We start from the raw sequence: 16,392 nt of genomic DNA, 5'->3' as shown, positions 1-16,392 counted from the left end.
GCAGCTTTATTCAAGAGTTATTTTTTTATGTACAAAAAAATAACTCTTGAAAACTGAATACAAGAAAACAAAAACAAAACTAGGAACTAGGAGTAATTAGGGAAACAAGGAGCACAGACCCAGGACCATGGCACCGTCAGCTCCTCCATTCAGACTGTGAGGTGAGTGAGCTCCAGACCTGAGCTTACACAGCTCACATTGATCATATTCATCTGGGAGGATATCTACCTAACTGTTTCCTGACTTTAAAAAACAAGATGGGAAATTTGAAATTGTTCTGTCCTAAAAATACTGCAGGTGTCATTTTTTATTGAGTTTGAAAGTTTGAAAGCTGACAGTTTACAGGGTGAGTTTGAGGTTTCAGTTTACTTTTCATGTCTGGAATTTTTGTTTTTAATTTCAGTGTTTTGATTATAATATTATGGAAGGTTTTTATCTGGGGCAGAGTCTCATAATGAAGATATGTTTTACATTGTTTACCTTTGAGCTCAGTTTTAGTTCACTGTGATAACTCTGCATGACACAGAGAGGTGATCTGAACTGCCATATAATGCTGTGGCAGGCAGGATGAGGACCAAATGCAGTATTCCATACACATGAGGATAAACTCAAAAGTCTTAACAAAAGCTTTATTTTGCTGAAAAACAAACAGAGCACTACAAAACAGAAACTTTATTTATGAAGCACTTTAAAATACTCAGCACAGGACTAAAGTGCTGTACAGTGAATAAGTTTACAACAATATAATCAAACAGAACAGCAAAAAAACAAACAAACAAACAAACAAACCCAAAACCAAACAAAAAACCCCCACAGAATACAAAAAAATTAAAACAGCCCTATATTAAAAAACCAGATAGCACCGAATCAACTAAAACTAGGAGTTACAAGGGAAAAAGGAGCAGACTAAAACCACACAGCTGTGAGGGAAGACACAACAACGGGCAGAGAAAAACACAGGGCTTAAAAGCACAAGGGAGTAACGAGGGAAGTAGAAACACATGGAGAACACAGCTGGGAAAGAAACTGAAAACACTAACATGGGACACGAGAATGAACTCAGAAGAGTTGCAAAACATTGGATTTCTACAGAGTAGAAATGTTTCTGAACAGTGGGCGAGGTAACAAAAGTGTATCAGTCAGTTTTAATTGTCATAATTTTATTTTATGTTATTCGTTAGTTAGTTTTATATTACTTTATTTATAATACAGCTAGTTCTGTTTTTTTTGTTTTATTTAACTTTAATAACCTTGGTATAGAACTTTAAGAATTTGATCAGGCCAGCATTTAGATACATTTGGCTTAACTATGATATATAAAGATGATGATGTGCAATTTATTATGTGATTTACTATTTTTTTACAGCAGAACACAGCCTGTAAAATCTAACAAAAAAAATGATGTGCAGTTTCTGCTAATGTCCAACAGGAGGCATCACCAGGCCAGCAAACAGCAACACTGAAGCTCAGAAAACATTCTTTCTTTTTCTAATTGAAGTTCTGCACTGAGATGTAACTGTGCTGCAGGTTATCTTCAAATTATGTGATTTTCAAATGGAGTCTGGTATGAAGTCAGGTTACTGATTAAACAGCCTACTGGAAATATGAGCTGACCATTATCCAGTCAGGCTCCATTCAAAAATATAGTCCTGTTACACATTACCAGAAAGGAACACAGAGAGTGATGATTAAAGACTTTTAGGTATTGATGCTCTCACTGTGAGCACCCTGCTGCTCGCCTGATCAACAGACTCTTAAACACTGAAATGTCTCCACAAAGAATCTAAATATGAGACTGAATGATCAATCAGACTCTGCTGAGTATTTTTAACTTTCTAAGTCACATGAAAACCTCATAGAACTCCATTATTAAAAACACAGTTCTTGCAAGTTTTGTTTCCTACAGTGAATGTGAATAAATTGGTTTTTCAACACAAAATACTTCAGAGTTTCTTGCTTTGTGTTGGTGAACAGAAACTCCAAAAGCCTGCAGATTATCTATAGGTTGAAAGTATTTCAGGAGGAAATATGGAGAAATGTTTCTATAGCTGTACTGCAGCATGACTACATGCGAGGTCTTTGCTTTTAAAAATAAACTGAGCAGTGCAGCAAATCTGAATAAAACTGCTGACTGTAGGGTTCTGAATGACAGTTGTAGATCTTCTATTTGACCTTCATGGAGTTTGGTTAACGACACACTTTAAGAATAAAAAGTTATAGTAAAACTGAGTGTTTTCTGAATTATCTTCTGAATTACAGAGACTCAGATTATTTAAAGGTTTAAATGTTAAGTCAGAAATTTTAAAAAAAATCATTAACCAATCAAACATTTTGACATTAAGCTCTCAAACTGCTGTTGTGAATCTAGGGGAAGTAACCTGCCTAGAAATGTTAAAATTCTCAATGAACTTCTGCATATTGGAATGAATTGACAACCCACAGTGTTTCATAAAAACGTGGAAGGGTACCTTTTGCGTCAGCATGAGAAGTTTAGGGATGTGACAAATCGTCTGTATTTTACGCGTCGGGAGTGAGAACGGGTTGCTGCATTACACACTCACTCACTCAGGTTTCTGTAATGGTGGAGAGGAGTGTGTGCATGTTTCCTTCTGATATATCTCAATCAGCTGAATGAAGACCAAACAGACGCTGTGTAAAATAGAGAGGAAGGAGGAAGGCAGCAGGGAGGCAGAACAAGTGACGTTGCTGACTTCAAACGCCTTTCAGTCTGAGATGTGGGCATCGATAACATCCTGTCTACAGGCGACCTCACAGCGATGCTGTTGTTTCCAGTCAGCCAATCACATTCTGCCTCTGCCTTGAGAGGGGGGTGATAACCCTCCTGACTGGGCCTGAATGCAGTGTCTCTCTCTGGGAACAGTGATGTGCGAGCTGGCCCACCTCCTGACAGCAGCAAGGTAAAGACCAGCACTCTCTGAAGCCACAGCATCACCATCATGGACCTTATCATCAGTGTTCTGGAGCTGGTGGGGGTTCTGATCTCAGCGGGGGCCTGGCTCTGCTCTCTGGCCACCACCCTGATGTCCTCATGGCTCACACTGTCCAACTTGCTGGTCACAGAGACTCTTGGGGTGGGCCTCTGGGAGACCTGCGTGCTCAATCAGCAGGGAACACTGGAGTGTAGGCCCTATGACAGTCTGCTGGGGCTGCGACCAGAGATCAAGCTAGCCCGGATCCTCATGTGCACAGCGCTAGGGGTAGGAATGCTGGGGATTTTGCTTGCCATACCCGGCCTCCACCTTGTCAACGGCTGCCGGCAACAGTTGGAGGACGTGAGCTGTAAGAAGGCCCTGAAGGCAACCAGTGGGGCATTGTGCCTGGTGGCGGGGATCCTGGACCTCATCCCAGTTTCCTACATCGCCCATGTGACGGTCGAACAGTTCTTCGATGAGTCAGTGCCTGACATGGTCCCACGATGGGAATTTGGGGATGCTCTGTTCTGTGGTTGGACGGCCGGCGTCCTTTATCTAGCTGCAGGAATTTTGCTGCTAATTTCCTGTTTTTATGTGCAGAAGCTAAACAGTAACAGACCAGTTGATGTCCCTCCAGTCCTGACGAAGCTAGAACCTGACTCCATGAGAATCAAGTCTGAGTATGTCTGAGACCACCTCATAAAAAGGCTGCTACAAGTCTCCTTTAACTTTTTCTGCATCTAAAACTAAACGTTGGACTACCACACTTCAAATTTGTGACTCTTGAGATCAGATTGGAGTATTTCAGTGACTTTCCAGAAGGGATGTTACATTCCTGGTTTTGAGGTTGTATCCAAAGAAGAGGTTAAAAATTTTCTTAAAACTAGACTTTACCCAAGCAACTGTCACAACTAGATCTGAATAGAACAACAGGGAGGTGTGAGGTTGCTCCTCTAATTTGACAAAGTGAGACCAGATCAGGAGGTTCAGTCCAAACCTGCAGTAAAACAGATGATTTCTCTATAGAATTTAGATGGTTTCAGAGGGTTTGAAAGATATAAGTTTAAAATGTTCTTGATCACAAACAGATTTAAATTTCCTTCTTAATCTGTTAGGAGGGATGAAATTTCTCTAAAATAAAGCTTCAGACTAAATCAGAGTTTATGTATTTATTTAAATTTAACATCTAAAAATAACATGTAGGACAAAGATGTTCTTGCTTGTTAACTGCTTTGGTGGTTTAAACTAAAGAATCAGAGAGAAAATAAATCAGATTATTTTGTCCTGCTGTTAATTGGACTGCATGCAATCACCGTAAAATGATGAGAGATGGCAGTTTATAGTTCTGATTTCGGATGTTTATGAGCAGCAGAAAAAAAAACCCAGTGAAGAATATTTGAGCAACACACCCAGACCTTCAGGATCTGTCGAGCGTTTTATTCCCTGCGGTGACTTATCTTTGTTTCAATCGTTGAGATGTTTGCTTTAGTTTTCCTGGAGCCAAAGAGATGAAAGCTGCTGCGGTTTCCTGCTTTATTCGTTTCATTTAAACACTTTATGTAGTTTTTATTGTTAGTCTTAAGACTGGATTTCATCTCTTTTATTGTTTTTATTTGGAGACAAGGGAAGACAAACTGTTGTTTTTGTGGTTAAAGCAGACTGAAGCAGAAAAGAGATTTATTGATTATAGAATATAAAAATATATCTTTTATCTTTAAACATGAAGGTCTGTGTGAGTTATGAAACTGCTCAACTTGTTTGTAATCAGTTTTGTTCAATCAGATGAATGATTTGTAAAAAGGATTGAATGTATGAATGTGAGCAGCAGATGACTGCAAATAATGAATAAATACTCAAAGTTTCATTTAATGTGTGTAAAAGACGTTTTTTGTGGACATTTAAAATGTGAGAGAGTAAACAGACTCACTAAAACCTTCAGAGTATTACAGATATACAGACAAACTAGGACAACCTCAGGCAGGTTATCATATAAATACAGTCATAAATCAACACAACTGAGTTTTATATTTAAAGACAAAAAAAAAAACATTTAAAAAATCTGATTTTTAAAATAAATGACAATTATGAAGTAAATTGTAATGGTGATTAATTTAAAATAGAACAGGGAACTAAATGATTAAGTAATTAAATTATTAAGATTATTACAGAAATTGCAAAAAATATATAAAAAAATAAAGAAATATTTTCAAAAAAGAGACTTTAAAAAAGAGATACAAATGAAAACATTTTAAAAATAAGAACTGAAGTTAAAAAAGATATAAATCAATTTAGGAAGAAAGAATTAAATCCAACAAAACAAATGTAAAACATTAGTCAACTTTTGATTTTGTGGTGGCAGATTTCTTCTCCCGGTCCCACCGTTCTTTTGTTTTCAAAAAAGGGGGAACCGTGAGAGGCCTTCAGTGACTCACACATGCAGGAAATTAGCGAACTACGAGGAAAGAAGTGAGAAAAAGAATCTGCAATGGTGAGCTGTTTTTGATTTGGGGGGAGTTTTCAAGCAGGCCACAGAGAGGGAAAACCTCAAAATACGATGCCTGTCGTGGGAAGGACTCTTCTGTCCTTGGGAAGGACTCTTTAGTCCTTGGGTTTATGGTTTTTAGCACTTTGTACCGAAGCAAAGGCTGCAAAGGGGATGCCCGCCTGCAATGGGTGCTGAGCTCAGCAAAGCGGCTACAGGAGCCGTGGGGAGGTTGTGTCCCTGGAGGTCGTCTGGGTGAAAACTCCAAATGGGTGAAGTATGTGTTGTGTAAGAGAAAGAAAGATGTCAACAAAGAAAAGAGGCTGATGTGTGTGGGATGAATGATGAGAAGAGGTGTGTTAAATGTGGAAAAGTGGTGTTTTTACTGAATTGGAGAATGAAAGTGTTAGTGAGTAGTGATGAAAATGATATTAAATAAATGTTTTAGTGTGTTAGTACAGGTGGCTACGGAACTGGATCAACGTCCTCCACAAGCACAGTGGCCGGAGCAAAATGATAGCTTAACTTAATTGGAACCACATCCAGCCCGTGTTTTGGCTGAATTTACACAGCTTCACTCCATGTACATCTTAACCTGAAGAACAAGCTTCGAGGACAATCAATCACTCCATGAAGACAAAATGCAGTTCGAGAGCAACAGCGTCCACTTCAAGAGTCGACAATGTGAACACACAGCAACACCCTAAACCTTAAACCTTAAAGGGTTGAGCAGCATGTACAAATATGGAAGCATGCGCTCCTGATCACAAGCTGAGAGGTTCACCAGCGACATCACTGTGTGTGAATGGACTTGAGAAAACTGTGAATTTCACATTTGCCATACTCAGAGTTGAAATGGCAAAGGGACTGAAAAGAGTGAAAGACAAAAGGCAAAGCTGAAGAAGAACGGCACACTGGGCCCCTGACACACCACAACTGTGAACTGTTGCAGATGTGGGAGAGAGACAGAAGCTGTGAGAAGTGGGGAGAAGAGAGCATGGAGGAAAAATGAAGGCTGTTGTTGTTAATGTGAGAACAGATGAAAATTGGGTTGGAAAACTGTGGCTGACTGTCTTGTGGAGGTTGATAAAGAGTCCGTAAAATTGCAACAAAGGTAAAAATAACACACACAAACACACATAAACAGAGAAATGTGAAGAAAAGGCAGCTTTAAGGACATGCCCTGCTGAATCTGCAGCTCCACTGCACACACATCCATTAAACCTGCCTACTAACACACACACACACACATGCAATGAAGATCAGCTTGTTATCTCTCATCAGTGTTAAAATTGTGTAAATTTAACAGACACTTGTTATCAAACGCTGACAATTAACTCTCCAGGTTGCAGGACAAGAGTTTAACTCTTGTGAAGGGGGAAAAAAAAAAGAGAGATTCTGGTTTGACCAACCAGTGCTGAGACAATAAATTTAGTTGTTAATATAGTAAATTGTGAAATGCTTTCTGCTTGATTGGTGCAGCACAAGTAATTTACTGTTTGAAGGAAATTCTGTTTTGTGATAATATTTTGAACGTGCAGTTCTGTTGTCCTGTCAACTTGGTGGGTTAAGAGCTGATATGCAAATTAGTTGATTGTTACTAGAAGGGAAGGGTGACTGGATTATAAAACAAGTGAATAAGATTTAGCAGAGGGTTGAAATTAGTTTCCTGTTTCTGATGTATGGGTGAAGCTTGCATTCAGATATACACTCTGATTACATGAGAACAAACTTGTTTTGTGACATACATGACAACATGTCACATGTTTTATGTTGGAAAAAAAAAGAAAAGTTAAACAAAATGATTGGGTCTGTTGAAAACTAAGTTAAAAAAAAGCACAGAAATTCACATTCTGTGTTTAGGAAGCTTTTAATGGTGAACATTAGTGTTGTGTGAACTGTGCAGCGGCTAATAAAAAAAGGGGGCAAAATTTCTCTGTGTATTTTTCAGGTGGAACTATGTTGGTTGGCCCCAGACTTTCCAGAATTGTGTGAGCATTTGTGGGCAATGAGTAAATATTATGTGGGGGAAATGAACAAAGGTAGTGACTCTTAAGTCTGATTTCAGACCATGTAAGCATCAGTTATTAATTAAAGCCAGAATCAGTGACTGCAGCACTGCATGGCAGGTTCTAACCCCTACAGCATGTTGTTTCACCTGAAAGCAAGACATTTTTCCTGTGATTTTTCTGGCAGATTTTGGGGTTTTGTTTTAGTACCAGGCTGATTTTGCCAGTTAGGTTTGGGTTGTTTTCTTTTTCTAAGAGAAAGACTGGGGTTTTGGGGGGTTATTTTTACACTTAGACATGTCCAGAACCGGGCCTAATATGTTTTTTTGTAACAGTGCACTTAGGAAAAAACCTGGCAGGTATCAACCCTCTGGGGGTGATATTTTGTGTGTTGATTATTTAAAAGCAGGCCTGCAAGATTGGGAGTAAAAGCGCTATAAAATACTTTAATTCTGAGCAAATATAAGGTGAGCTTCTCTAGATCACAATGGGCTTCTGAGGAAATTCACCTACCTAGGACGCTGACCATATTAGATGGTAAGTCCTGTGTTTAAAAGGATTGTAGCGATTAAATCCATTTCAAAAGCAATAAGAATTGTTCTTATTTTTGTAATATTGCTGCCAGTGGATACTTACATTCGTGCGTGGTTTTCCACTATCAGCAATGACTGGTATGAATGCATGTGACTGGACTGTGGCTGGACTGATGATGTGGACTAAGTGTGACTGACTTGAAATTGAGAAGACGGTAACTATTTTAGGATTAGTCCTTTCTAATGCCTAATCCACCCCAAACAGTGAAAAAAGGGTGGATGCATGTGTGTTTTTTTGTTGTTGTTTGTTTGGTTGTTTGCTTGTTTTTGCAGGAGCAGAAGGATGACGGAGACCAGAGGAGGGGAGACTTTAGGTTTACATGAGTGTGGGCGGGCCTTGCAGACTTAACCCTTTAGCTGCTACTTTTCTGTTTTACTGATTTTGTGTGAAAGAAACTGTTTTTACTGGCTGCTTGTTGGTTATAGTAACACACTGTATTGTTGGAAAATGTCAAATGTTAGAAGTTGGCAGAAAACTTCGCCAGAGAGTGCCCCGAAAACAAACCTGAGGAGTGTAGACGACCACACTCACAAAATCCATCACATAATGAATGACTAGCACCTGTTGACACTGCCAACACACACCCAGGTACACATGACTCTTTAGACTGCCAGAATCAACAACAGCCTGTGCTGTCTGTGAAGGTTCTCAGTCATCCAGGTCATCATAGTCTAAGGAGCTTGGAAAGAAAAGCGTCTGGACTTCTTTAAGTTGCTTGAAGACATTTCACCTCTCATCCAAGAAGCTTCTTCAGTTCTAAGGTCAAATGGTGGAGAGTCCCAGATTTAAACCCAGTGGGAGTATCCCCCCAAAGAGGGACAAAGGACCCCCTGATGATCCTAAATGATCCTGATGTGCTCCAGACCATAGATTTAACTGAGGGGTGATAAATGCTAAAAGTAGTGAGGATGCACCTCCACATGACGACAGGGTGGATGTATCTATGTGTGTTTCTCTGCTTCTAAAGGAGTGGAAAGATGACAGATGTGGTTTGATGATGGTTGACATGTCTTCCAAATGGTTAGAAGTTTTTCCTTCTAGTAAGGAGATACAGGTGCACTGGCCAGAGTATTGCTGGAAGAAATCATCCCAAGGGTGGAATCTCCAGACTGAGATTGAGACTGGGTGCTGATCAGAAGTCTTCAGAGACCCAGCGAGAAGTAGGAAACATTCATGGCTTAGCTGACAGCCCAGGCAGTGGTTGAGGTCAACCACTTCTGTGCGGTTTGGGGCCCTACTAGTCATCATGAGAAGATTCCAGAACCACAGCAATAACCATAAAGATGCGTTGGAACAGGAGGGTGAGGGGTGAAAAGAGTGCCCTCCTCCAACAACGGTGTGCCAAGCTCCAACTCAGCGACTGCAGAGTGAGACTCTGTGTCACCCAAGAGGGATCAGCGAATGAATGCAGATGACACCTTATTAAAAAAAACATCAGGCAGTTGTGCCTGAAATAGTTCCGTGTGTTTTTGAGTTAAGGTGGTCATTGGTGTGACGTTTCTAATCATCTTATAAATGATATGCATTTACATGACTCTCTGAACATCACAAACTCTGTTAGAGTCCTGAGCCTGAGTAGAAGTGACTGGAGTAGTTATAGCATGCAAGTTTTACAGCAACCTAACTAATAATTATTTGTGTATATTTTGTAGGGTAGCTAGACTGATTTTCTAGCATGTCAGTTCCTGATGCGTAAGTGCATTAGGTCCTCATTGTCTGAGTAAACATAGTAACAACAGTTGTGAGTTCTTTGACATGTGTACTCAACTTTGACACATTGTTTGACACCCTAAAGTAGGATTTTGGGTTCATCACATTTCATTGAGGCATGATAGGCCTCAAACATGCTGGAAGCACCTAAAGAAGGAGGTTGTTCTTCTGTGGTTGTTTTGGTTTCCCCAATCACTGATGTAGGGACAGTAAAGATAACTGTAAATGCCTTTGAGAGGGTTTACACTGTTTAAATGGGTCGATTGCCCTACAATAGTAAAGAGTACAGTACACTGCATAGATAGAGAGGAAAGATCGATCTCTCTGTTGTAAATAGGGATGGGTATCGTTTAGGTTTTATCCCATACCGGTGCCAAACCGGTACTTTTGAAACGGTGCCGGTGCTTAAACGGTGCTCAAACCGGTGCTTAAAGAATGAAGAACACACACTTTGTCCAAAAACCTCTCATGTTCAGCTGGTTTTTTTTTGTAACAAGATAACAATGTTAGCCTTTTCTGCAGCTATAGGGCATATATGGTCTCACTCTTGGCTGGAAGCAGTGCTTAAACAATGGAAAAAACATAAACTTTGTCCAAAAACCTCTCATGTTTAACTGTTTCCCACTTTTTCTTTGGTCATTTTAGCCTTTTTGGCCAGGGTGAAGGGAGTATCTGCCATCAAACAAGAAGACAGCCGCATGTAACTACAACGGTGTTTGCTAGTTCACCTTACATGCATTAATGTAATAATGTGGTTAGCGTACTCAACGTTAATTACACACGAACAACATGAAGCTACTCACGCAGAGAAGAACGGCTGCTGCTGCCATCATCATCCGTCATCATTTCTGCTACGCTGGCAGGGCTAGGGGCCAGGACTCTACTCTTCGGGTTCTTGGGGGATGTTGCTAACTCTGGGTCCGATAACAGGCACCACGCCCGCAGTAGATGTGCACGGTGTGAGGTCTCGCAGCAAGCTATCAAACACGGCGCATTTCTCGGCTTAAAAAAACCCCGCTATGCGTCGCCAGGTGTTTCATCGGATTTGAGGTGTTACTTCCTTTGACAGTATCACAGTATCAGCTTAAAGCACTTGTTGCAGGCTGCTGAGTTTGCATCTTTTGCTGTGAAGTACAGCCAGACTTTTGACTGCTTCGCCTTGGGCGTTTTTAATCTGTAGCTCTGCTCTAAAAGAACGTACGTACCTGGCCCTGCCTACTATCCTCGGAAATGTAAAATGATTGGCTAGAATTGGCTCAGGAAAAAAAAGCACCGAAATAAAGCACCGAAATGTGCGCTGCTTTTCGGTCTGGTTACTACCGTTTATGTCAGAACGCACCGGTACCCATCTCTAGTCGTCTGTAGTTGCAATTAGGGCTGGGCTATATCATACCGTTCACGGTAATACCGGTGTAATTTTGGGCAACGATAGGAAAATGAAATATCGCGATAGAATATGGGTAAAACGCGCATGCGCAGTGCCTTTGTTTACATATGCACATGGCGGCGACGCAGAATGAGAAGAGCGAAAGTGGATCGTTAAATGAAACGGATGAACCAGAACTGGTTTGTAAAAATGCTGCAACTTCAGTGGTGTGGAACTGGTTTAGCTTTCGTCCGTCAGATACACAACAAAGCACTGTTTTTGGTAGAGCATGCTAGCAGGCCGTCGTTATTACCGTGTTGTTTGGAAAATACGGCACACTTAAAATCAATCCTTTGATTTTTCTGAAAATTGACAGTGCCCCTTATAATCCCGTGTGCCTTATGTATGAATTCTGGTTGTGTTTACTGACCTCGAAACGATTTTATGTGGTACACGGCGCTCAAAAATCTGTCCGATGGTTCAGTACGACTTTGCTAAGCTACGAAGCTGCACCGCTTGATGGATTGTCAGAGCATTACGGCTATCGTAGGCAGGAGCCTCGCGGAGTGATACGTACTGTGCTTCAACATAATATTACCGTATTGTGTGTGTATAACCTCTTTTTAAGTTTTGTGGATATTATACATGGTTATGCTGAGGATGTGTCGGCCAATTTCCACTGGAAATGCCTTTTGGTTAAACTGTCAGCAAGGAATTTGCATTTGCACTGTTAAATTTTTATATAACTTTAATGCACATAAAAAATAGCTGCTTGTTTAAGTGAAAATACATTGATGAGGTTTTTTGCACTAATAAAGTTGTGGAGTTGTAAAGTATTTTGTCTAGTATCAATTATATCGTCAGTTATATCGTTATCGCAAATTTTCAAATGTATATCGTGATAAATATTTTTGGTCATATCGCCCTGCTCTAGTTGCAATATATATCTCTCTATATATACATATATATGTATATATATAACTATAGTGTAAATAAATACATAACTGAAGTATAATCTTCTGAACTTGTAATAAAAAGACTGATTTTTTTTTTCAAGCAACCTGTTTGATGACCAGTGTTTTTGTGGATAAAATAGGCCGTCCTAATGAGCTCTGTGTGTGTGTGCGCCTTCCTTCAATAGCTCAGCTCGTAGAGCAGAGGACTGTAGAGTGGATGCCACTTCATACAGATGTGGATATCATCAGTCATTAAAGGGCTGTTCCTGTCTTCCTTCAATAGCTCAGTTGGTAGAGCAGAGGACCATAACATGGATACCACGTCATAACCTTAGGTAGTGGATTAGGTTGACGACGTATCCGTGGCTATCCTTAGTCGCTGGTTCAACTCCAGCTTGAAGGGAGGCGTTAGTGAAATCCTCTTTGTCGGAGTGCTGATCAGTTCATTTTCTGCTTAATAGAGCTCTTTTAACTACTGCCCTTTTTAGAGAATTGTGCTGATCATATAATCATGTAAAGATGTTGCTCTAGTGGAACTGCTCCAGGCTGTCTTCCTTCGATAGCTCACTTGGTAAAGCGCCGGACTGTAGAGGGTAACATGGGAAACCTTGCGTCACTGGTTTAAATCTGGCTGTTTATTTAACTGATGGAGATCTACATAGATGTTTATATGTATGCTAACTCCATATTTCACTCTGTGATGTTAAATATTTATTTAACAGTATGTATTTGCACCCCTTGAATCCCATTACATAAGCAAAACTCCACTGGAATAACTGTTTGGTGCTGCTTAACTAGTCAACATACTGTATGCTGCATTGAGCCCATAGTTTATACTCATTAACTACTTGTTATGTGTAGTTAAAACATATAATTAACACATATGTTGTCTTCTGACTTTGTAGTCAATTATGAATGTTGGTCATAACTTTTGATGGTTCAGCCGGTAGAATGGATCCATGAGCATTTCTCCTGTGATTGTTATGGCATACCTTGTTGTTGTAGTTGAACTGGTCCAGTTGGTCTGTTAGGTGTGGGTTCTTTCAGTAGCTCAGTTGGTAACGTGGAAACGGATACTGGCATCCTTAGGTTGCTGGTCCAAATCTGGCTCTAAGAATAAGATAATTTCCTAAAGTGGTTCTGATATATATCCATCTACATTGGATTTTACTTTCTAAGTAACTTTCTTACTTGAGTTTTAAGCTTATATCTGACTCAAACCAGAGACTTTTAATAGTGTGTGGTGCTCAGTATATTAATTAGAGGCTGAAATATAGGAAAAAACCAGTAATACTACTTTTAATCTATGCTGTAACTAACTGTCGTGTGTTGTTGCAACAAATATATATATGTAACTGTAATAAATAGTGTAAATAAATAAATAACTAAAGTATAATCTCCTGAACTTGTAATAAAAAGAATAAATTATCTTTAAGCGACTTGTTTGATAACCAGTGTTTGTGGATAAAATAGGCCGTCCTAATGAGCTGTGTGTGTGCGGCTTCCTTCAATAGCTCAGCTCGTAGAGCAGAGGACTGTAGAGTGGATGCCACTTCATACAGATGTGGATATCATCAGTCATTAAAGGGCTGTTCCTGTCTTCCTTCGATAGCTCAGTTGGTAGAGCAGAGGACCATAACATGGATACTGCGTCATAACCTTAGGTAGTGGATTAGGTTGACGACGTATCCGTGGCTATCCTTAGTCGCTGGTTCAACTCCAGCTTGAAGGAAGATGTTAGTGAAATCCTCTCTTTCCATAGAGGACTGTCCATCTGCATTGGATTCTACTTTCTTACTCAAGTTTTTAGCTCATATCTGACTCAAACCAAAGGCTTCTAATAGTGTGTGGTGCTCAATTTATTAATTAAAGTCTCACCACTTCTAAATATAGGAAAATACCAGTAATACTATGCTGTAACTAATTGTCGTGTGTAGTTGCAATATATATCTATATATGTATATATATAACTATAGTGTAAATAAATACATAACTGAAGTATAATCTTCTGAACTTGTAATAAAAAGACTGATTTTTTTTTCAAGCAACCTGTTTGATGACCAGTGTTTTGTGGATAAAATAGGCCGTCCTAATGAGCTCTGTGTGTGTGTGCGCCTTCCTTCAATAGCTCAGCTCGTAGAGCAGAGGACTGTAGAGTGGATGCCACGTCATACAGATATGGATATCATCAGTCATTAAAGGGCTGTTCCTGTCTTCCTTCAATAGCTCAGTTGGTAGAGCAGAGGACCATAACATGGATACTGCGTCATAACCTTAGGTAGTGGATTAGGTTGACGACGTATCCGTGGCTATCCTTAGTTGCTGGTTCAACTCCAGCTTGAAGGAAGATGTTAGTGAAATCCTCTCTTTCCATAGAGGACTGTCCATCTGCATTGGATTCTACTTTCTTACTCAAGTTTTTAGCTCACATCTGACTCAAACCAAAGGCTTCTAATAGTGTGTGGTGCTCAATTTATTAATTAAAGTCTCATCACTTCTAAATATAGGAAAATACCAGTAATACTATGCTGTAACTAATTGTCGTGTGTAGGGATGATTATCGTTTAGGTTTTATTCCATACCGGTGCCAAACCGGTACTTTTGAAACGGTGCCGGTGCTTAAACGGTGCTCAAACCGGTGCTTAAAGAATGAAGAACACACACTTTTTTCCAAAAACCTCTCATGTTCAGCTGTTTTTTTTTTGTAAAAAGATAACAATGTTAGCCTTTTCTGCAGCTATAGGGCATATATGGTCTCACTCTTGTCTGGAAGCAGTGCTTAAACAATGGAAAAAACACAAACTTTGTCCAAAAACCTCTCATGTTTAACTGTTTTCCAATTTTCCTTTGGTCATTTTGCTAGTTCACCTTACATGCATTAATGTAATAATGTGGTTAGCCTACTCAACGTTAATTACACACGAACAACATGAAGCTACTCACGCAGAGGAGAACGGCTGCTGCTGCCATCATCATCCGTCATCATTTCTGCTACGCTGACAGGGCTAGGGGCCAGGACTCTACTCTTCGGGTTCTTGGGGGATGTTGCTAACTCCAGGTCCGATAACAGGCACCACACCCGCAGTAGATGTGCACGGTGTGAGGTCTCGCAGCAAGCTATCAAACACGGCGCATTTCTCGGCTTAAAAAAACCCCGCTATGCATCGCCAGGTGTTTCATCGGATTTGAGGTGTTACCTCCTTTGACAGTATCACAGTATCAGCTTAAAGCACTTGTTGCAGGCTGCTGAGTTTGCATCTTTTGCTGTGAAGTACAGCCAGACTTTGACCGCTTCGCCTTGGGCGTTTTTAATCTGTAGCTCTGCTCTAAAAGAACGTACGTACCTGGCCCCGCCTACTATCCTCGGAAACGTAAAATGATTGGCTAGAATTGGTTCAGGAAAAAAAAGCACCGAAATAAAGCACCGAAATGTGCGCTGCTTTTCGGTCTGGTTACTACCGTTTATGTCAGAACCGGTGCCATCGTGGCACCGGATACCGGTACCCATCTCTAGTTGTAAATTTAGCTCAGAAGTGTTTGATATGTTGGCTGTGTGGAAATTCATGGCTACTTCTGGGTTTTACCCCAGACTTTGGGAAGCACTAAGACTGAAGTTAGTTTATGTTTGTGGTATTCACTTAGGTACAAATATAGTCACTGTCCTTTATGGCAAACATCTGGACAGGGAAAGCAAATGGCACAAAGGAGTGTGTGTGATGTTTGGTGAGGCATGTGTGCCTCAATCCCTAATAACACGGGGGATGAGGGTCTTTTACAGAAACAGTTAATAAATTAGGAAACATGGGTTGATGGATTTAATGATAAATTGAAAAAATATATGACACAATGAAAGACTTCCTTATCTAAACAATGGGTTCTTATAAAAGAGCAGCTTGATGTAACTAAGGTTGAAGGGTTTTTTTGCGGATGAACAATGAAGGCTGTTTCATTTCTGTATATGGTCTCATATTGTGTTTTCTTTTATGATATAACTGCCATCCTTTGAAGAAAAGGTGGAGGCTCAGATGGAGCGAAGATGACCATAAAGTGTGAATTTGTTTTTTCCGTCTGACTATAGGGAAGATGCACATTATGGAATTTCTTTGAGTATGTAATTGTGCTGATGTTATGTTCAGTAGTTAGAAAAGAAATCCCCATGTTTTTATGTGATTCTTAATTAATTATTTTTAATTCTTAATTGTGGTTATCACAAAGGATGGGAATGTGGTGGCAGATTTCTTTTCTCATATATTAATCACATGTTTAATTATATCACATTAGTTATAGTAATATCACTTTCTCACTTTACCATAGTAAGAGCACTCCTGTCACTAGTTTACAT

The 16,392-nt window shown here is 39.9% G+C and overlaps 1 protein-coding gene and 3 non-coding genes across 4 annotated transcripts; all 4 read left to right on the top strand.

The window, feature by feature from the left end:
- The first annotated feature begins 2,718 nt into the window (after nt 1–2,718).
- LOC100710187 (putative claudin-24) lies at nt 2,719–4,802 on the top strand. Its single transcript, XM_005462907.4, has one exon. It carries the CDS (start codon nt 2,958–2,960, stop codon nt 3,621–3,623), a length of 666 nt encoding a protein of 221 aa, XP_005462964.1. The 5' UTR covers nt 2,719–2,957; the 3' UTR covers nt 3,624–4,802.
- Nucleotides 4,803–12,323: 7,521 nt separating this feature from the next.
- Nucleotides 12,324–12,453, top strand: trnay-aua (transfer RNA tyrosine (anticodon AUA)). Its single transcript has 2 exons — nt 12,324–12,360; nt 12,419–12,453. It is a non-coding gene; the product is annotated as a tRNA-Tyr (tRNA).
- Nucleotides 12,454–13,652: 1,199 nt separating this feature from the next.
- On the top strand, nt 13,653–13,782 carry trnay-aua (transfer RNA tyrosine (anticodon AUA)). The gene is made up of 2 exons: nt 13,653–13,689; nt 13,748–13,782. It is a non-coding gene; the product is annotated as a tRNA-Tyr (tRNA).
- Nucleotides 13,783–14,266: 484 nt separating this feature from the next.
- Nucleotides 14,267–14,396, top strand: trnay-aua (transfer RNA tyrosine (anticodon AUA)). The gene is made up of 2 exons: nt 14,267–14,303; nt 14,362–14,396. It is a non-coding gene; the product is annotated as a tRNA-Tyr (tRNA).
- Nucleotides 14,397–16,392: the final 1,996 nt, after the last annotated feature.

The sequence above is a fragment of the Oreochromis niloticus genome, linkage group LG23 (genome assembly GCF_001858045.2).
Source record: "Oreochromis niloticus isolate F11D_XX linkage group LG23, O_niloticus_UMD_NMBU, whole genome shotgun sequence".
Taxonomy (NCBI): Eukaryota; Metazoa; Chordata; class Actinopteri; order Cichliformes; family Cichlidae; genus Oreochromis; species Oreochromis niloticus.
This window is presented reverse-complemented; position numbering and strand designations above follow the sequence as displayed.